Source organism: Emys orbicularis, chromosome 1, assembly GCF_028017835.1.
Source record: "Emys orbicularis isolate rEmyOrb1 chromosome 1, rEmyOrb1.hap1, whole genome shotgun sequence".
In the NCBI taxonomy this organism is placed as follows: Eukaryota; Metazoa; Chordata; order Testudines; family Emydidae; genus Emys; species Emys orbicularis.
In genome coordinates, this window is record NC_088683.1 from 359,006,245 (window position 1) to 359,026,688 (window position 20,444).

General features: G+C 53.2%; 1 protein-coding gene across 1 annotated transcript in view; it reads right to left on the reverse strand.

Annotated features, from left to right (window-relative positions):
* Positions 1 to 2,061: 2,061 nt before the first annotated feature.
* P4HA3 (prolyl 4-hydroxylase subunit alpha 3) overlaps positions 2,062 to 20,444 on the reverse strand; it is a 39,159-nt gene continuing 20,776 nt past the window's right edge. The window contains exons 7-13 of the mRNA XM_065423277.1: positions 18,875 to 19,051; positions 17,105 to 17,169; positions 10,056 to 10,215; positions 6,745 to 6,807; positions 5,806 to 5,874; positions 5,058 to 5,154; positions 2,062 to 2,132 (exon numbers count right to left, since the gene is read on the reverse strand). Of these exons, the coding sequence (XP_065279349.1) occupies positions 2,062 to 2,132; positions 5,058 to 5,154; positions 5,806 to 5,874; positions 6,745 to 6,807; positions 10,056 to 10,215; positions 17,105 to 17,169; positions 18,875 to 19,051 (702 nt within the window). The remainder of the gene's footprint in view (positions 2,133 to 5,057; positions 5,155 to 5,805; positions 5,875 to 6,744; positions 6,808 to 10,055; positions 10,216 to 17,104; positions 17,170 to 18,874; positions 19,052 to 20,444) is intronic.

Here is a 20,444-nt window from a genome sequence, read left to right on the forward strand (position 1 = left end):
TTTTGTTTGGAAATTTTACACCCGTGTATTACGGTAAAACCTAGAGGGGATGAAGCCCCCTTTGTATTAGGTGCTCTATATGCACATCTCCACCGTGCTGAGATGGCTTCAGTTGGAGTATCGTGCCCAGTTCTGGGCGCCACATTTCAGGGAAGATGTGGACAAAATGAAGAAAGTCCAGAAAAGAGAAACAAAAACGATTAAAAGTCTAGAAAACAAGACCCATGAAGGAAGATAGGAAAAATTGGATTTGTTTAGTCTGGAGAAGAGAAGATTGAGGGGGACATGATAACAGTTTTCAAGGACATAAAGATTGTTACAAGGAAGAGGGAGAAAATTGTTCTCCTTAACCTCTGAGGATAGGACAAGAAGCCATGGGCTTAAATTGCAGCAAGGGCGGTTTAGGATGGACATTAGAAAAAGCTTCCTAACTGTCAGGGTGGTGAAGCACTGGAATAAATTGCTGAGGGAGGTTGTGGAATCTCAGCCATTGGAAGTTTTTAAGAACAGGTTAGAGAAACCCCTGCCAGGAATGGTCTAGTTATTATGTAGTCCTGCCTTGAGTGCAGGGGACTGGACTAGATGACCTATTGAGGTCCCTTCCAGTCCTACACAGCTATGACTCTATAGCAAGAGACACTCTGTGTGTTGAAGAGCTAAACCGTTGGTTCCCAAACTGTGGTACGTGTGTCACGGATGGTACATGAGCTTGTTGGAAGTGATACACAGTAACAGAATGGTCTGTCCCCTTTAAAGGGTGGGGATCCAGCCAACCCCTTACCCATCACATGGCTCCATAAGTTTTTCGCCTTCCTCTGCAGCATGGGGCACGGGTCACTTGCAGGTTTAAACTAGTGTAAATGGTGGATTCTCAGTGTCTCTGCCGATGGACCTTGCCCTTCTGAAGCAAAGAACATTCTTGATTCAGTTGATGAAGGTGCCTTTCAATTAGAAATTGTAAAGCTCCGGAGCTCAGCTGTCTTGAAGGCAAAACTCAGAAAAGTGGGAGTTGGTGATTTCTGGACTCAATATGCTGCCCAGTTTCAGAATAGCCAGAATCCAGCCATCTATCTTTTAACGGTGTTCGGATCAGTGTACCTCTGCGAAGCTGGGTTTTCTACCATGAACTTTATAAAAAACCAACCCCGCAATTGCCGGACAGATGAGCATCTTGACCAGTGCATGCGCCTTGCCCTGACCTCCTACAAACCACTCCGCACAAAGCCTGCCAGAGTCAGCGATGCTCCTCTCCCATCGGAGATTGCCACAGACACAGGGAATAATGTTGAGTTGTAGACTTGGTTAAAAGACAGAAACACTAATACTTGTGTTGCAGTCAAGGTCTTTCTTTATTGGCAGCTGAAATTATTATTTGTTTTAAATGTCAGCCTTCTGCGCAAACGGCCCGGCTCGGGTCATAACATTCTCCAGTCAGCCCCCGGGTAGATCTAATTGAGTACCGCTGCCTTACCCTCACCCAATGCAACACTGATTCCTCCAGCATATTGTTCAGGTCAGAGTCACCCCAGTAGGGGATGGCCCCAGCTATTCAGTCTCCCTTTGCTTTATTTTCCCCTGATAGACCAAACTCTGCTCTAAAGGACACTGGTGCCAACCTAGTGTTGAAGTCAGTGAATAACTCCAGACTCAACACGGTCAGTGTAACTGAAATCAGACTTTGGCCCTCAGCCTAGTTCCTCCCCCTTGGCCATGGAAACTTCCTAGGAACGGCATCACGCCCTTTATGCTGTTCTTGTTCCCCAGCTGAGCCAGCCCCAGCGCATCCAGCTGCCTCTTTCTCTCCTTACAAGTTCCCTGCTCCCCTCCCACAGTGACTTTTGTTCCATTCCCCCCTCCCGGCCCCTCCTAGATCCTTAGACTCAATACGCAGCAGAGGAAGCCTTGCTGAGACGTGCCTTGGCAGCAGGCCATATTCCCTTGCAGCCAACCAGCTGGCTTTTCGGTAGTCCCTGCTTCCGGCTCTGATGGTGGTGGGTTTCCATCCCCCACCTCCTCCCACGCCTTCGGATCGGGTGGGGTGCTCAGGCTCTGCTCCGGCCCTTAGTCATCCGGGTCGGGGCTGCACCGCCTTCGGAACTCCTGCCCGTGTTCATGGATCCATTTGTTTGCCACTGTAAGAGACGGGGGCAACACACACTGAGAGGGGGCGGCGCTGGGCATCCGAATGGGTTAAACAGGAGAGAGTCTCAGAGGGTGGAGGTGAAGGAGAAGCTAAGCCGTTCAGCCCATCTGCCTGCTGCTGGGGGATCACACCCTGCAGCAGACAGGGAGCAGGGAGCGGTCAGGACTAAGAGCCAGGGGTTCGTTCTAGTCCCGGCTCAGACACTGACTCAAGTCAAGCATCCCAAATTGCTCAAGGCCAGATATTCAAGAGCTCTGCCCCCTAGCGGGCTGAGCTGTTTTTGAAAATCTGGCCATTTATTTGGGTGACTCCATAAGGGCTGAAAATTCTGGCGTGAAGTGCTTCGTGCCTCAGTTTCCCCAGTTCTAAAATGGCGAGAGTAAAAGAGATGCTAGGAAGGGATACGGCCCCTCCTGGGGCAGCCACCCACTGACTGAAGAGGCCAGAGGGAGAACTCCCCGATGAGCCGGTTATTCTGCCGTCACCCACCTCCTAGGCCTTTCTTACCTCTTCTCCTGAAGCAGCTGTCTCTGGCCACTGTCGGAGATGGGACGATTGAGTGCAAAGCCACTAATGCTTGGGGAGCCCGTGGAGAGCCTCCAGCGGGAGGCGTTCTCAAAGGGCAAAGGGAGGGGGTGCGTTGCTGGATGAGCACACGTCTGCACTGTGAGCAGCAGCGAGTCCCAGAGTCTGGGGCAACAGACTGGGGCTGACGGGCTCGGGCTACAAACGGCCACGTAGCCATTGTGGCTCGGGCTCCGAAGCCTGGGGAGGCGGGTGGCCTTTGGAGCCCGAGCTCCAGCCTGAGGGGCTATTCTTCGGGCGGTAGCCCAAGCTGTGCGAGCCCCAGTCTGCCGACCCGGGCCGCTCGTTGCGTAGAGACACCGAGACAGATCGGTCTGGGAGGGAGCTGGCAGCGCAGCGCTCATTTCCCGGGCAGTGCCAAGCTGCTGCAGCGGCGGGTGCTGGGGAACCCGGCGGGCGACGCGCTCAGTGGCCGTACAAAGCGGAGCTGGAGCTCTGGCTCCCTCCCTGCGACAATGCAGGACGGCGCCCTAACCGGAAAGCAAGGCCCGTGGGATGGGAAGGAACCTGCTGGGTCACCGACGCCCATCCCCTGCTAGCGCAGGCAGCCCCGGCACATCCTCCCCGTCAGAAACTGCTCAAGACGGAGGGACGGTCCAGAGCAGGCCGAACTGAAGCCAGAGCAAGCTCCAGGCTGGGCCGCCAGGGGTGCTGGGAAGATGTGGGCCCCAACCTCTGGGCTGGCCCAGGCCGCCATCTTCACAGGGAGGGAGCTAGTTCGGCTTTTATTTACCCACCCAGACTAGCTTTATTTTAACGCCTCCCTCCCGCTTTGAAGGATACTCATTACGATGGCAACAGGAACTGTCCCAGGGCTGGGCGGAGCCACAGGCTAGCATGATGAGAAGCAGTAACCCCTGATGCTTTCCTAGCACGTGCCATTGGGCCATTGCCAAGCACTGAATGAATCAGGCATGAACCCTCAGCCAGCCCCTCTGTCCCAGGGCAGTATTAGCTCTGCAGCTGGGGAAACTGAGGTACAGTGGGGAGGTGAAGGGACTCGTCCAAGGTCACGGACACAGCGGGGACTAGACCCCCAGGAGTCCTGAGTCCCCGGCCCCTCTGTTCTAACCACTAGACGTTGCTGCCAACTGGCATATAGGTCATTTCTGGGATTGTTTGCAACTGAAACCATCCCACTTTTGCACGAGATATAAATTTGCATGTTAGACACCACCCATCGGTAGGGCCAATTCCCCACTGGCCTGAGCACCTGGTGATGCTCTGCTTCAGACGGCCTCGGTCCATTCAGAACGAGAGCAAATACTGCCCAGTGGGAGCATCCAATCACAGCTCAACACTGCCAGTCAGCTGAGCGCTGGCCGTGACTGGCGGACATGGTAAACTCAGCCAGGCAGCATTCTAGACGCACGCCTGCAGCGTGGGCCAAAGGCCACACGTGGGAGTCAGAGGAACTGTGTGCTAGTCTTGGCGGTGCATTGATACTACGTGGGTCCCTGTACAATTCATGTCGCTGCTCTGTGCCTCAGTTTCCCCACCTGTAAAATGGGGATGAGGCCCTCCTTTGTAAAGGGCTTTAAAATCCATGAACATTACCTTTGCTGGGTTTATTTTAATGTGAGCTCCGTGTGTTGTGAGCCTCCCAGCTCTCAAAAGCTAGGCAGGGTCATGTTGGCTTAATTATGTATGGGGGACCTCCCTAAAGAGCTAGAGCAGAGATGTGGCAATCCAGTAGGCGGTGGTCTGGTGCTAGAGGCACATTGTCTTCCTGGAGGTTTGGTTATTGGAGGAAATGTAAAACTAAGGTCCTGACCACTTCTGGCTGTTAAAGGTCTGCAGTCACTTTTCACAAGCGTCAGGGCGTGCTGGCCAAATTCTACTTCTGGACCTTACACCGTGGTTCCCTAAATTCTCCCCATAGTGTCAGTCAGATACAGTATGCTCCGCTTCCTGTCCTAAACTGTCATGCAGCACTGCTGTGAACAGTTAAGCAGCTGCCAGGCTTCACCCCCGAGGTGGCCGCATTTCAGAAGGGGTGAAGTGATGTTTAAGTATCCCGCACCTGGACATCATTTTTTGCAAAGTGCCTGGAACTCCTGTTGCAGAGGATTATTAGTGATTTGAAGGTGTCTCTCATCTGCTGCCTGGTCCCTCTGCCTTGTGGCTATTTTGGCATTGCGGCACCATCTCATCCCTACTTCCTGCCCGTACTAGCATGCCCACTCTGGGCAGACAGGGTGACCAGCTTGATGCCCTCTGCCAGGCCATCCTTTGCCAGTGTTTCACTGCACCAGGGTTTCAAATAACAGAGCACCTGACCCGGGAGGCTAGCGGGCTGTGCATTGTGATGATCTCTGGCGTCTCTTACCCCACTTGTCTCCCGCAAGGACTGGGCAGCCGGCGTGGAGGGTGTCCCCGTTCCCGGCTCCGTTCCTGTGAAGGTTCCACCAAAACAGAGCTGCATTCTGGAAACGAGACAAGACGTGTGATGGATGGAGGGGGCTCCCTCAGCAGCATGCGGCTCCCACTGGGGAGCGCGTGACAGGTTCTGTCGCTGCTCATCCACAGCGGATCGGAGTCTATTGCAGTCCCTTCTCGGGAGGTGTAGTGCGAGCTGTAGCAGGTAATGCTTTTAGCTCTGGCGTTCCCCAGTTCCGTCCCCCAGCATGGCAGCTGTCCCACACAACCCTGCACTGAAATGACCTGTTTGTGTCTGTGGTGCCCAAGGTACATGCTAGTTTCATTGCTCAGGAAGAAAAGTTGATGGAGGAGCAGTTTATTGTATACACACCCTTGTTATTCAGCCTGCTCCCAGCCTGCCCATTAAACTGGAGGGGACGGAGACAATTGCTTTGCAAAGGCTGCAAACTGCCACGGCTGCTTAGCACTCCCTGGGAAAGGAGACTCCATAGCACAATGGGGCAACAGCTGTCTTGTGGCTAAAGCACGGGAGACCTGGCTTCTGTTCCTGGCTCGGCCACACCCAACAGTGTAAAGGAGCTTTCGGGGCCCATGTGTCAGTGAGCCGCTGGCCCATTGCGAATCTTCTGCATAAAGAGCTAGAGACTGGAGGGACTATATTGTTGGAGCTCATGCTGGAAAAAACTCCCACTCACCTTGACCACAGGCACGCTGAGGTTTGCATAGATAAAGGCAGTGGATCCTCCGGCATCTACCGAGCTCAGCTGGAAAACAAAGGCAGCGCTCACTGTCACACTGTGTGTTTACAAAGCCTCTTTCACAGGGGGCGCTTTACTGAGGAGGCTGCTTTTCACGTGGGGAAACTGAGGCACAGAGCGACACTTCAATTTGCTTGAGATCACATGGCCTTCAAGGCCCTGCACAATTCTGCCCCTCCCTGCTTGTCTGTTCTTGTCTTTTATCACCTTGCTCCCTTGCGCTGCCAATGCTGCCTTTAAGCCAATTTGTTGGCTTCTCTCACAGACTTCTCTGTATTTTTTTAACACCGCCTGGAATGTCCTACCTGAGCTAACTCATACCCTGGTGCACATAATTAACACCCGCAAAGGCAGAGCTAGGCTGGTGTTAGCTACTGACTGGCTCATTGTATCAACCCTGTGCTGAGGTTCTGTAGAATCTGAGCTTTGAAACCATATGTCTATCCCTAGTGATAGGGAAGAAAACCTCCTGCCTGTGACTTGATGGGGGGTTGTAACCCAGAGCTCAGAGAGGTGTGGACTGCCTTAATCCATCTCAATTGGGTTTTAACCCTGAACCCTATTGACATCCTGAAACATTCTTAACTCTTTCACTGCTGATCCTTTTAATCAGAAACATCCAGCTGGTCTGGGATTGCGGACAGAGCTTGTAGAGCGCACGTTCACTCCTAGTCCAACCCCTGCAGCTGGGAATAGAAACCAGGAGGCTCCCTGCTCTAACCACTAGCCCACAACACATCTCATTGCCTGACAGGGTTGCAGCTTAGCGTGATCAAGGCTCCCTGCAAATGGTTTGCCTCGACATCTTTTAACCACCCTTCACACGCACTAAGAAACAAAAGCCTGTCCAGGCCCCAGCTGGCAAGGAATACTCACATAGATCATGACTGTGGCCAGTCTGTTACCCGACTTCATTCTGTAAAGGGGGCTCTTTCTCGACTGCATCAAAAGAGAACAGTTGTTCATTCACGGGCCCAGCGCTGCTGCGCTATTCATAACAGAGCTTAATGTTACCAGTGCTACGGGACATGGCCTTGCGCTCAAAGGAAGCAGTTCAGGCCAAAAGCACGATCTACCTTAATAAGATCCACAGTGCCCAGTTGCCTGCAATCAGAAATTAGAAATTAACAACGGGAAAGACCAATGGACAAGGTCACCTATGCTACACATTTGCATCTGCCACCTCAGGGCCGATAAGTAAATAATCTTGTAGCAAATTCCTAAACATGGCTGCTATTTGAAGCATATGCACTGGATTCTGCTATATTTACGAACCCTTACATCAAGGCCTGCAAGTCTTTACTAGGATGGAAACAATGAACACAGGGCAGATTCTGATCTAAGTTACACTCATGTTAATCAGGAGTCACTCTACTGAAATCAGCTGTCACCCAAGTGTAAACAGGTGCAAGGGAGAGCAGAACCCAGCTTATTGTATAATACAGTAACTCCTCACTTAAGGTCGTCCCGGTTAACGTTGTTTCGTTGCTGATCAATTAGGGAACATGCTTGTTTAAAGTTGCGCAATGCTCCCTTATAACGTTGTTTGGCAGCCGCCTGCTTTGTTCACTGCTTGCAGGAAGAGCAGCCCGTTGGAGCTAGCTGGTGGGGGCTTGGAACCAGGGTGGACCGGCAGCCCCCATCAGCTCCCCGCTCCCCTAAGTTCCCTGTGCGACAGCCACCCAGCAGGCTAGCAATTGCCGGCAGTTCAGCTGTCCCTCCCCCCACTGCCATGTGCTGCTCCCGCCCTCTGCCTTGGAGCTGCTCCCGGGAGCCTCCTGCTTGCTGTGCGAGGGGAGGGGGGGAGGAAAGGGGGGCTAATGTCAGAGTGTCCCCCTCCCCCCTACTCCTGCCCCTCGCTTACCCCTTCTCCATATAGAGCAGGGTGGGACACGACAGGGCTCAGGACAGAGGGAGCGTGCTGGCAGCAGCAGCTGCTGTCTCAACCGCTGGATCTACTTAAAAAGGCAGTGTACTTAGAGTGGGGTCAGCTTACTTAAAGGGGCAATGCACATCTCTCTCTCACACAGGGTGTGTGTGTGTGTCTGTCTCTGTCTGCCATGCTGTCTCCCCTCCCTCCATTCGTGGTGCCTTGTAGAGTGTGAGGCTACATTAACAACAATGTGTTAACACTTGAGGGCTCAGCCAATTGCTAGTTCATCATTTAGCAGTAAGGCATTCCCTGGGAAATATCCCACCCTCTGACTTCATCACCTCAACCAAGCTTCACAATCATCATTGCTGTGTACAATATTAAATTGTTTGTTTAAAACTTATACTGTGTGTGTGTGTGTGTGTATATATATATAATATAGTTTTTTGTCTGGTGAAAAAAAATTCCCTGGAACCTAAACCCCACCCCCCCTTACATTAATTCATATGAGGAAATTGGATTCACTTAACATCGTTTCGCTTAAAGTCGCATTTTTCAGGAACAGAACTACAACGTTAAGCAAGGAGTTACTGTATGTGTAGAACTGGCTTTAAAATGCCAATTATTTTTCACTGGAAATGTGAATTGTTTTCATTATTTCACAATGTCCCATGGAAATGTTTTGTGTTTTCATTGAAATATCCCAAGCCAAAACTGGGAGATTTTCCAGTAAAATGTTTCCATTTAAAAATGCTGATTTTTTTTTAAACCCCAAACCAAAGAATTGTTTTATTGAAAAAAATTTCCATTTCCATTTTTTTCAACAAAAAGCCTGAAAACGTCAACCAAAATATTTGGCAGTGAATTTTTTCATTTTGGTTGAAAAGCCTTTTTTCATCAAACAAGGGTTTCAGTGAAAACATGTCACCCAGCTGTAATTATGTTACAAAACGCCCTTCTGGCCAGCTGTGCTGTGGCTGGCAGATTCATTCACAGGAGCAAGGGCAACTAGAATATGGTACAGGGCCCCATGGACAATTCCAGCCCCAAGGCACCACTGATGGGCGTTGGTGCCTCTTTGGCCATCTTCTCTGTCATAGAGAGACAACAGCCCTTGGAGTTCCAGAAGGGAAGTATTTTTTAAGTCAGGTGGAAAGGATTGTGCGAAAGAATCCTGTGATAAAAGAAAAGGGGGGGAGGGGGGGAGCTCCCTTTTATGGACCCAGACAGCCAGTTAGCTATAAAATCTCTCTTTGTAGCTGTTCTCTACTTGCTTTACCTGTAAAGGGTTAAAAAGTCCGACTGCAAAAGGAAGTGAGTGGGCACCTGGCCAAAAGAGCCAATGGGAAGGCTAGAACTTTTTAAAATTGAGGAAAAAACTTCCCCTTTGTCTGTCTGTGTTGTTTTCCAGAGAGAGGGAACAGAGCAGTGATGCTGTAAAAAGCTTTGGGCCAGGTATGAAAAATCATCAGATCATATCTAGAAACTACTCATTTAAAACCCCAGATATGTAAGTAGCTTAGGAAATGTGTAGGAAGACGCGATTAGGTTTAGCTCTGTTTATTTCTTTATGTCTTGTGGACTCCTCTGTGCTAGCCCCAAATGCTTTTGTTTTGCTTGCAACCTTTAAGCTGGACCTCAAGAAGGTTATTCCTGATGCTTAATTTTTGTAAGTGGGTTTTTTAAATCTAGCAATAGCCTGAGTTTCCAGATGTATTTTCTTTCTTTTTTTTTTGTTCTTAATAAAATTTACCTGTTTTAAGAACAAGACTGAATTTTTGTGTCCTAAGAAGTTTGTGCACATGTTGTTTAATTAGCTGGTGGCAACAGCTGATTTCCTTTTTTTTTTTTTTTCCTTTCTCAGCTCTTCCCCGGGGGGGGGGTGTGTGTGTGAAAGGGCTTGAGGGTACCCCACAGGAAGAAACTCCCAAGTGCGCCTTCCTGGGCTCTCAAAGGGATTCTGCACTTGGGTGGTGGCAGCGTTTACCAAGCCAAGGTCAGAGAAAAGCTGTAACCTTGGGAGTTTAATACAAGCCTGGAGTTGCCAGTATTAATTTTTAGAATCATTGCGGGCCCCCACCTTCAAAGTGCCAGAGTGGGGAATCAGCCTTGACAAATCCCATGAAATAGACTGATCAGTGCGACAGCCCTGGAGCGGTATTGAAACACAAGAAGCTGCTGTGTGGCACGGTGAGCCCCATCCAGTGCCAACAGATGCCAATGGAAAGTCTCCCGTTGACTTCAGTGATCATTGGCTCAGGCCCTATGTGAAAATTACCCCTTGTGAGCCAGTCTCACGGGCTTTGTTACTTACAGTGGCATGGTCAAAATGAGGCTCGTAGTGTCCACCTATCCCATAATTCACCACCTGTAGGTGCTCTGCATACGGTGGCCGAATGTTCAAGCCAGTCAGGGCTGCAATCCTCTGATCTAGCAACACGATCACGGGATCGACGGTGTCCTTCAGCCAGGCGCTAGAATGCACAGCAGACAAGCTCAGAGGGGTCGCCAAGAACAGCTGGCAGGGGGATCCCCATAAATGGAATCTGTTCTAAATGCCCAACGAGCCAGAGTCAATCGAGTTCCATCAAGGAAGAGATCCCCAGCGATGAATTTGGCCCCACGTTTGTAAGGTGCAGTACCGTCGGGGTTATTAGCCTTATTGGACGGATAGGGAAACTGAGGCACAGAGAGGCAAAGAGCCAGAATTTTTAAAAGGGAAAATCCACTTGTGGCAAACCCCTAATTCGCATGTGCAATACGACCATGATCTACAGCCCAATGGGCGTCTTTTCATTGACTCAAATGGGCTTCAGATTAGGCTCTAAGGGCCAGATTTGGAAAGGTATTTGGGCACCTATCTACATCTTTGGGCACCTAAACCCCTTTAAAAAGCTAGTGAGAGGTGACTTGTCCAAGCTCACAGAGTGAGTCTGTGGCACACAGGGCCGGCTCCAGGCACCAGCCGACCAAGCACGTGCTTGGGGCGGCACCTTGGGCCGGGGCGGCGCTCAGGTTTTTATTTATTTATTTATTGGGCGGGGGCTGGCGTGGCACGGCGCTGGGGGGGCGGGGGCTGGCGCTCGGAGGAGGGGCGGGGGTTGGCGCGGCGCGGCGCTGGGGGGGCGGGGGTTGGTGCGGCGCGGCGCTGGGGGGGGCGGGGGCTGGCGCTCGGAGGAGGGGCGGGGGTTGGCACGGCGTGGCGCTGGGGGGGCGGGGGCTGGCGCAGCACGGCGGGGGCGGGAGCTGGCGCTCGGAGGAGGGGCGGGGGTTGGCGCGGTGCTCGGAGGGGGTGTGGCTTCGGGCGGCGTGGCGTTCTGGGGGGCGGGGATTCAGGCGGCGTGGTGCTGGGGGGGCGGGGATTTCGGCGGCACTGTGGGGGGTACGGCGGCGTGGCGTGGCGCTCGCGGGGGGGGGGCGGCACTCTTCTTTTTTGCATGGGGCGGCAAAAAAGTTAGAGCCGGCCCTGGTGGCACAGCCAGGAAATCCCCCCACCCATCCCCAGGTCTCCTGTTCCTGAAACAAAATCAGCTTTTCTCCTGCCTCTAACTTGCTGCCATGGCTGAATGCCTCACTCAGAGCAGAGGCCGCTCCAAACAGAGACGGGTGCATGGCAGGGGGGCAGCTGCTGTCTGAAGGTTGGCAGGTAAAATGTGTCCAGCAAAGGGATCTTTACTTTCCTGGCGCTGGTTTCACTGGGCGCAGCCCTGGAAGCTTCTTGCTGTGCCTGGAGTATTTATGTCGAAGGCCTTTGACTTTGTCATAGTCCTGGAGGCAGCGTGTTTTGGATCAATGCGTGGAAACCGTATTCTTCTACCGGATCTGTTTGCTGACATTGGCGCTGCTGTCGTCCAGCCTTTCAGAGCATTCCAACATCTAATCACCTGCCAGATTCTGTTCTCCACTTTATCTAGAAACAGACCGGAACCAGCACCCTGGATCCAAACACTACGGGGTGGGGGTGGGGGGTACGAAATCTAAACCCAATGCTAAATTCCATGAATGGCACCTATTTTCTTATTATTATATGACATTTGTACCTAGAGGCCTCAAGCACAGTCAGTGCCTCATTGCGCTAGGTGCGGTACACGTGCACACAGTCAGACAGATCCAGAGCCTCAAAGCCACTTAGGCACCTAATTCCCTTTGATTTTAATGGGAGTTAGGTGCCCAAATACCTTAGAGGATCTGGGCCATAGTTCCTGCCCCAAAGCGCTTACAGAAGGTGGGAACAAGGAAGAGGTATTGTATCCCCATTTTATGGAAGGACAACTGAGGCCCAGAGAGGTTAGGGTAGATCTATACTGTGATAAAGACCCAGGGCACGGCTGCAGCTGGCCCAGGTCAGCTGACTCAAGGAGGGAGAGGCTCAGACACCCGTGAGCTACAGCGACCCTGCCAGGCCAAAGAGGGAATATTGCAAAGGTGCAAAAGCCATCCTGCTCCCCACCCCCCGCCCTGCCGGTCCCAAGGGCTCGGTGCCAACGTTGTCAATGAGAACCCAGAATGGCACCGGCTGGCAGACGAGTGCCCACATTGGGGCTGGCACCCGTTTCGCTAATTCTGTGCGCGGCCCAACCTCGGGCTGAGCTACATAAACCCCGAGGATCCTGCTGCAGCCACTTTGGGGTTTCAGGGAATGTGCAGAAAGGCAGGGGACTGGCCCAACAATCCTGAGAGGGCCGGAAAGAAAATCATCTCGTTCAATGGCTGCCTCTTGCCAACGGCCATGAACTGCTGTCTGCATGACACAGCGCGGGCGAGTCATCAGGGCAGAATGTAGCCCGCAGAGCCCCCATAAGGAATAAATCATCGGCTGGCTAACAAATAACTGAATCCCGCCCAGACGTACGTCTGAAGCGCCTCATTTGTTCCGTTGTTTTTCAGCCGGAGGGATATTCAGTGTCATTACGAGGTTTGTAGAGAAACAAGGTTCACATCCAAAACGTTAAACCTGGAGACAAATCCGGTCTTGCTTTTTAATATTGTACCTCGATTGTGACTAGTGGGGTCTGCTGGTTTGAACAGGGGCTTAGGCATCAGTATGACTGGATTCAGTCTTCCCTCTGCCACTGACTTACTGTGCCGCCTTGTCCAAGTCTCTGTGCCTCAGTTTACCCCATCTGTACGACAGCAGTAATTATACTAACAGGTACCTCGTTGCAGAGGCGGTGGCTAGAATTAATGACTGAAAACGAAGGGCTTTCAGATGCTTGGTGGGGAAGTGCAGTGTGTAATCTGGGTTTCTCTATCAGACGCTGTGTGCATTGGAGGCGAGTTCATCTGGTTACAAGTAACAGAAGGATAGCCGTGTTAGTCTGAATCTGTAAAAAGCAACAGAGGGTCCTGTGGCACCTTTAAGACTAACCGAAGTATTGGAGCATAAGCTTTCGTGGGTGAATGCCCACTTCAGACGCAAGTCTGATGAAGTGGGCATTCACCCACGAAAGCTTATGCTCCAATACTTCGGTTAGTCTTAAAGGTGCCACAGGACCCTCTGTTGCTTTCATCTGGTTAGGGGATCTAGGTCATTGTCTTTTAAATTAATGTAGCTAGTTACCATTTCCTTCTCCCCATGGTTTAATCCCCTCTCCCTTTTCTGGGTCCTGTCATGACAAACACCTTCTCACTGGCAATGGGGTGACCTCTGCCCATGCCCCTTCTGCCTTCGTTAGCAGCCCCCTGGAGCTGCGGGGGTTAAACATTCACTCTCTCCTGCTGGCTCTGGGCCTGGGAATGGAATTCCATTAAACGGGGCGTCTGGGGATGACGCTGGGAGGCTGAGCCTAGAAATATTTACTGGGATCACTGCAAAGCCACACTACTCCGGGCCTGGATTCTGGATTTAACTCTTTCCTCCTCTGCAGGGAGCCAGGAGAACTGTCCTTTCTGTCTCAGCGAAGCTTCCCCAGCAAGGGATCGTCTGAGTTCGAGCCATACATTCTCTTCCCGCCTGTCACTGCAGGGGAGCTCAGAGACCAGGGATGGGATCTGAGGCCCCGCACTCCGAGGATACTGGTTTAAACCCAGCCTAAGGTGAGAATGGTCTAATGACCCTCCCATCCAAAATTAGTCAATATCACTCCCATCTCACAGCTGTTTGATCACCTCGCTTTGCGTCGTCGCGGGACCGTCGACTTTGGAACTGGAGGTGCAATTTCCAGCCGGAGTGAATATACCTGCACTAGCTCTGATTGAGCTAGTGTGCTAAAAATAGAAGCGGCGCTGCCGCAGTGGGGTGGCCTAGAGCCGCCCGGAATACGGACCCAGGGTCTCAGACAGGCTCCTACTCTATTTTTAGCACTCTAGCTCGATCGGCGCTAGCCAGGGCCGTCTCCTCCAGCTGGGAATTGCCCCTCCAGCTCCGGTGTGGACGCACCCTGGGACACAGAAGTTCCCAGCTCCTAGTGAGAGGTGACTGCAGAGGCCTCAGTCCCTTTCATTGTTACACAAGGAAGAAAGGAGAGCAGCAGAATACGGACCCTGGACTTCAGAAAAGCAGACTTTGACTCCCTCAGGGAACAGATGGGCAGGATCCCCTGGGAGAATAACATGAAGGGCAAAGGGGTCCAGGAGAGCTGGCTGTATTTTAAAGAATCCTTATTGCGGTTGCAGGAACAAACCATCCCAACGTGTAGAAAGAATAGTAAATATGGCAGGCGACCAGCTTGGCTTAACAGTGAAATCCTTGCTGATCTTAAACACAAAAAAGAAGCTTACAAGAAGTGGAAGATTGGACAAACGACCAGGGAGGAGTATAAAAATATCGCTCAGGCATGCAAGAGTGAAATCAGGAAGGCCAAATCACACTTGGAGTTGCAGCTAGCAAGAGATGTTAAGAGTAACAAGAAGGGTTTCTTCAGGTATGTTAGCAACAAGAAGAAAGTCAAGGAAAGTGTGGGCCCCTTACTGAATGAGGGAGGCAACCTAGTGACCGAGGATGTGGAAAAAGCTAATGTACTCAGTGCTTTTTTTGCCTCTGTCTTCACAAACAAGGTCAGCTCCCAGACTGCGGCACTGGGCAGCACAGTATGGGGAGGAGGTGACCAGCCCACTGTGGAGAAAGAAGTGGTTCAGGACTATTTAGAAAAACTGGATGAGCACAAGTCCATGGGGCCGGATGCGCTGCATCCGAGGGTGCTAAAGGAGTTGGCGGATGTGATTGCGGAGCCATTGGCCATCATCATTGAAAACTCATGGCGATCGGGGGAGGTCCCGGATGACTGGAAAAAGGCTAATGTAGTGCCCATCTTTAAAAAAAGGGAAGAAGGAGGATCCGGGGAACTACAGGCCACTCAGCCTCACCTCAGTCCCTGGAAAAATCATGGAGCAGGTCCTCAAGGAATCAATTATGAAACACTTAGAGGAGAGGAAAGTGATCAGGAACAGTCAGCATGGATTCACCAAGGGCAAGTCATGCCTGACTAACCTAATTGCCTTCTATGGTGAGATAACTGGCTCTGTAGATGAGGGGAAAGCAGTGGATGTGTTATTCCTTGACTTTTGCAAAGCTTTTGATACGGTCTCCCACAGTATTCTTGCCGCCAAGTTAAAGAAGTATGGGCTGGATGAATGGACTGTAAGGTGGATAGAAAGCTGGCTAGATCGTCGGGCTCAACGGGTAGTGATCAATGGCTCCATGTCTAGTTGGCAGCCAGTTTCAAGCGGAGTGCCCCAAGGGTTGGTCCTGGGGCCGGTTTTGTTTAATATCTTTATTAATGATCTGGAGGATGGTGTGGACTGCACTCTCAGCAAGTTTGCAGATGACACTAAACTGGGAGTCGTGGTAGATACGCTGGAGGGTAGGGATCAGATACAGAGGGACCTAGACAAATTAGAGGATTGGGCCAAAAGAAACCTGATGAGGTTCAACAAGGACAAGTGCAGAGTCCTGCACTTAGGACGGAAGAATCCCATGCACAGCTACAGACTAGGGACCGAATGGCTAGGTAGCAGTTCTGCAGAAAAGGACCTAGGGGTCACAGTGGACGAGAAGCTGGATATGAGTCAACAGTGTGCTCTTGTTGCCAAGAAGGCTAATGGCATTTTGGGCTGTATAAGTAGGGGCATTGCCAGCAGATGGAGGGACATGATCGTTCCCCTTTATGGGACATTGGTGAGGCCTCATCTGGCGTACTGTGTCCAGTTTTGGGCCCCACACTACAAGAAGGATGTGGAAATATTGGAAAGAGTCCAGCGGAGGGCAACAAAAATGATTAGGGGGCTGGAGCACATGACTTATGAGGAGAGGCTGAGGGAACTGGGATTGTTTAGTCTCCAGAAGAGAAGAATGAGGGGGGATTTGATAGCTGCTTTCAACTACCTGAGGGGGGGTTCCAAAGAGGATGGATCTAGACTGTTCTCAGTGGTGGCAGATGACAGAACAAGGAGCAATGGTCTCAAGTTGCAGTGGGGGAGGTCTAGGTTGGATATTAGGAAACACTATTTCACTAGGAGGGTGGTGAAGCACTGGAATGGGTTACCTAGGGAGGTGGTGGAATCTCCTTCCTTGGAGGTTTTTAAGGCCTGTCTTGACAAAGCCCTGGCTGGGATGATTTAGTTGGGAATTGGTCCTGCTTTGAGCAGGGGGTTGGACTAGATGACCTCCTGAGGTCCCTTCCAACCCTGATATTCTATGATTCTATGATTCTACCCCAGCACATTTCCTGGCAGGGAGTCCTTGAACATCCAGAACTCTGCCCCAGACGGTCTAAGTCTGATTCCCCCCTTACACCCAGGTCAATCGGGAGTGACTCCTGGACTGAGTTACACCAGGCAAGCGAGGTACAAAGCGGGTGTCTTGTGTGCATTTGGGCATAAAAATTCCCCAGTCCCTCACCTGTACAATGGGGGGTGGGGGATAATCTTTCCCCTGTCTGCTGTGTCTATCTGTAAGCTCTTCAAGGCAGGGGTGCTGTCTCCCTGGGTGTGTCTACGCTGCCATCTGTGGCTGCAGCATGTGGAGCCGTAGCCTGGGTACCAATAGCAGTGAAGCCGCGGCAGCACGGACTGGCCACCCAAGTACAAGCTCACCAGGGAGCCTGGGTACGTAATCGGGCAGCTAGCTCGTGCTGCTGCAGCTTCATTGCTATTGGTACGGGAGCTAGCTAGGCCAAAGCTAGCTCGGGTAGGTCCACACATGCTGCAATCCCCCCATTGCAGTTTGTACAGCACCTAGCACAATGGGACTCTGCTGTAGTCGGGGGCCTCTAGGTACTGCTGTAATATGATTAACAATAAGATGGGTCAGACGCCGTGGCAGTGAAACCATTTCCCTTAGGCAGCCCCGCAGGGTAGTTCGACCAGGCATGGAATTGCAGCTGTGAGAACCCTGGCGCCCGAACGTCCCGGGGGGTTAATTACCTCTTACTTATCCGGTACTCGGCTTTCTGCTGCTTCTCTTCCGAGGCAACCACTGATCTCTGCAGCTGAGCAACAGGGAGACGAGAGCACAAGAGATAGTCAGAGGACGTAACAAATATGGGAGCTGCAGCCACACGTGGAGGCAGACAGGCACATACACTCCCGGCTGGATTAAGGCAGGAGCTATGGATCTGTGCATTCAGGCTTTGCGCTGGGATGGGGCCCACAAAGTTGGGATCTAAGCTGGGGCGCTATTACCCAGCCAGCAAGAGCAGGGCACTGAGCCACCCGCTGCTTCGGTGCTGTGCCGCTGGCTGGCGTTGCCGGCCCGGCAAGTTCCCTCCCCGCTGACGCTCAGGTGTAGCCGTGGGAGGAGGGGAATATCAGGGTTGGAAGGGACTTTAGGAGATCATCTAATCCAACCCCCTGCTCAAAGCAGGACCAATCCCCAGACAGATTTTTGCCCCCAATCCCTAAATGGCCCCCTCAAGGATTGAACTCACAACCCTGGGTTTAGCAGGCCAATGCTCAAACCACTGAGCTATCCCTCCCCCCAGAAGCCACAGTCCTCCCTGTAACGGGGCAGGCCCCATGACCACCTCAATGAGACACTCAGCACAGGCCAGACAGCGGGAGGGAGAGGAGAGCTGGGCCCAGCAAGAGGCTGAGCTTGGGCAGCTCTCGTACAACCCCAGGCCTGCAGCACTGACGACTTGTCGGCCCTGGATTCAGTTACTAATCTCCATGAGGGCTGGTTTTACTACTCTCCACGGGGGCTGGTTTGCTCCAGTACCAAGGCAGCAGGTCTTCCTCCGGGAGCTCAGAGAGGCAGCTAGAGGCATGCGGTTTACTTCAGAACAAAGCGTTTAAACTCAGGGCTGATGAGCGGACGGTTCCGTCCCTCTGTTTTTGTTACCTCTAGCTAGCAGCTTCTCGCTCGCGTTCCTCTGGCTGGGAGACCATCCGCCACTAGCCCCCTGCCCTCCTAAAGAACCAGCCGCCCGACAATCTCACGCCACCGCTGTATGATCGCTAGCGATTTTCATCCCTGTTCCAAGGGGTGAGCCGGCAACCGGTGCAGGCAGCCAGGCCATGAACGTGCCACCAGCGTGTTAGGCCAGACAGTCGTTCGTGTTTCTAAGACGGCTTCTGTGTTGAGGAACTTAGCTGGATTCGTAGATTTTAAGGCCACACTGAACTCTGGGTAGCTCGAAAGCTTGTCTCTTCCACCCACAGAACTCGAGCCAATAAAAGATCTGACCCGAGCCCCAGTGTCCCTCTCATATCCTGGGGCCAACACGGCTACAACTCTTGCACAGCACAGGCCAGAGAACTTCCCTGCCACAATACCTGGCTAAACTAAAGCAGATCTTCTAGAAATCATCCAGTCCTGAAAAACACTTCACCCCGTTCTCGGCTGCAGTGCGGCTCAGACCCACGTCCTTCGGCGCGGAAGGAACAAGCCCCTACCACTTAAGGCTAAAATCCCATCACAGGGTGCAGGTGTAGGTGGAGCTGGAGTCATGAAGGCCTGACCAAGTGCCGAACTATCTTGTGGGTTTCTTTGGATGTGTGGATGGGGTTCAGACCCACCTCTAGCTGTCCAGACGCTCGCATTTGTCTGCATTCAGATCACATCCCCTCCCCCCTTGCCCTGGAAAGACAGCTCTTGCGGCTGCTAGGTGATTGACGGGTGGTTCTCTGCCCCATAGAGATATGAGGACAGGTGTGTGCATTAGGTCTGCAAGGAGCCTTGTCTGATGAACTCACCCAGGGAGCTGCAAGCCCCTTGATCTTCTCTGCCTCCAGGTCGCTGACGAAGTCGTGGTACAGGGCTACGTACGGCTGCAGCCGGATCAGCTCTCTTTTCACCGGCTGGAGGATCAGGTAGGGGCTGTCGTTCGTCTCATAAGAGCAATGGAGGGCTGGGATCTGATACTGGGTTGGCTGAAAGGAAACCAGTCCAAGGAATGTGTGAGGAGGCGGCTGGAGACTCCAGCTTACAGGGGACTGAACATAGGCGTGCGCACCAGGTGTGCCGGGTGTGCCCAGGCACACCCTAATGCAGGGGTGGGCAAATGGCTCCACTCCCCAGCGCGGCAAGCCGCGGGGTCCGTGCTCCCGGGCCAGAGCGCCCGGCCGAGCGCAGCAAGCCGCTGGGTCCTCCCCCGCCTTTCCCCCTCCCCTGGAGCCATGCTGCTGCCGCGCACAGCACTCTGGGGGCCGGGGTTCCACGGGGGAGTCAGACACGCTCTCCCCTCCCCATAAGCCACGGCACTGCGCACGCAGCGCTCTGGGGGCCGGGGCTGCGCATTCCCGCGGGGCAGCGTTTGGTTCTGCGGTGAGGCAGACATGCTCCCTGCTCCCCTGGAGCTATGCTGCCGCGCAGCGCTCTGGGGGCCGGGGCTCTGCGGGGAGTCAGACATGCTCCCCCTTCCCCTGGAGCCATGCCGCCGCGCGCGCAGTGCTCTGGGGGCCGGGGTTGCGCGCTCCCGCGGGGCAGTGTTTGGCTCCGCGGGGAGGCTAGGAGCCTTATCTCATGGTAAGGGGTCCGGGGCCAGGGGGGTTGGATAAGGGGTGGGGGCAGTCAGGGGACAGGGTGGGTTGGATAGGGGGTGGGATCCCGGGGGGTGGTGGTGGGTCTCTGGAGGGGGCAGTCAGGGAGCAGGGGGGATTGGATGGGGCATGGGAGTCCCGGGGTCTCTCAGGGGGCAGGGGGTGGATAGGGGTCAGGGCAGTCAGGGGACAGGGAGCAAGGAGGGTCCTGGGGGGGCAGTTAGTGGGGGGGGGGCTCTGGAGGGGGTTGTCAGGGGACAAGGAGCTGGGGGGGTTGGATGAGTCAGGAGTTCTGGGGGGGCTGTCAGGAGGCAGGGGTGTGGAGAGGGGTTGAGGGAGGCAAGGAGCGGGGGGGTTCTATGTGTCGGGAGTTCTGGGGGTCCTGTCGGGGTGGGGAGCAGTTGGATAGGCGTGGGAGTCCTGGGGGTTTGTCTGGGGGTGGGGGTGTGGATAAGGGTCGGGGCAGTCAGGGGATAGGTAGGGGGTAGGGTCCTAGGGGGGCAGTCAGGGGACAAGGAGCAGGGAGGCTTAGGTAGGTGGTGGAGTCCTGGGGGGGCAGTTAGGGGCAGGGATCCCAGGAGGGTGTAGTCAGGGGACAAGGAGCAGGGGGCGCTGGGGGTTTTGAGGGGGGAAGTGAGGGGGCGGGAAGTAGGAGGGAGTGGATGGGGGTGGGACTAGGGCAGGGGCGGGGCTAGGGCGGGACTCCCTGGGTGCACACCCTAATGAAATGGGCTGCGCATGCCTATGGGACTGAACCTCATCTAGTGCTGGGGAAAGGGGCAGG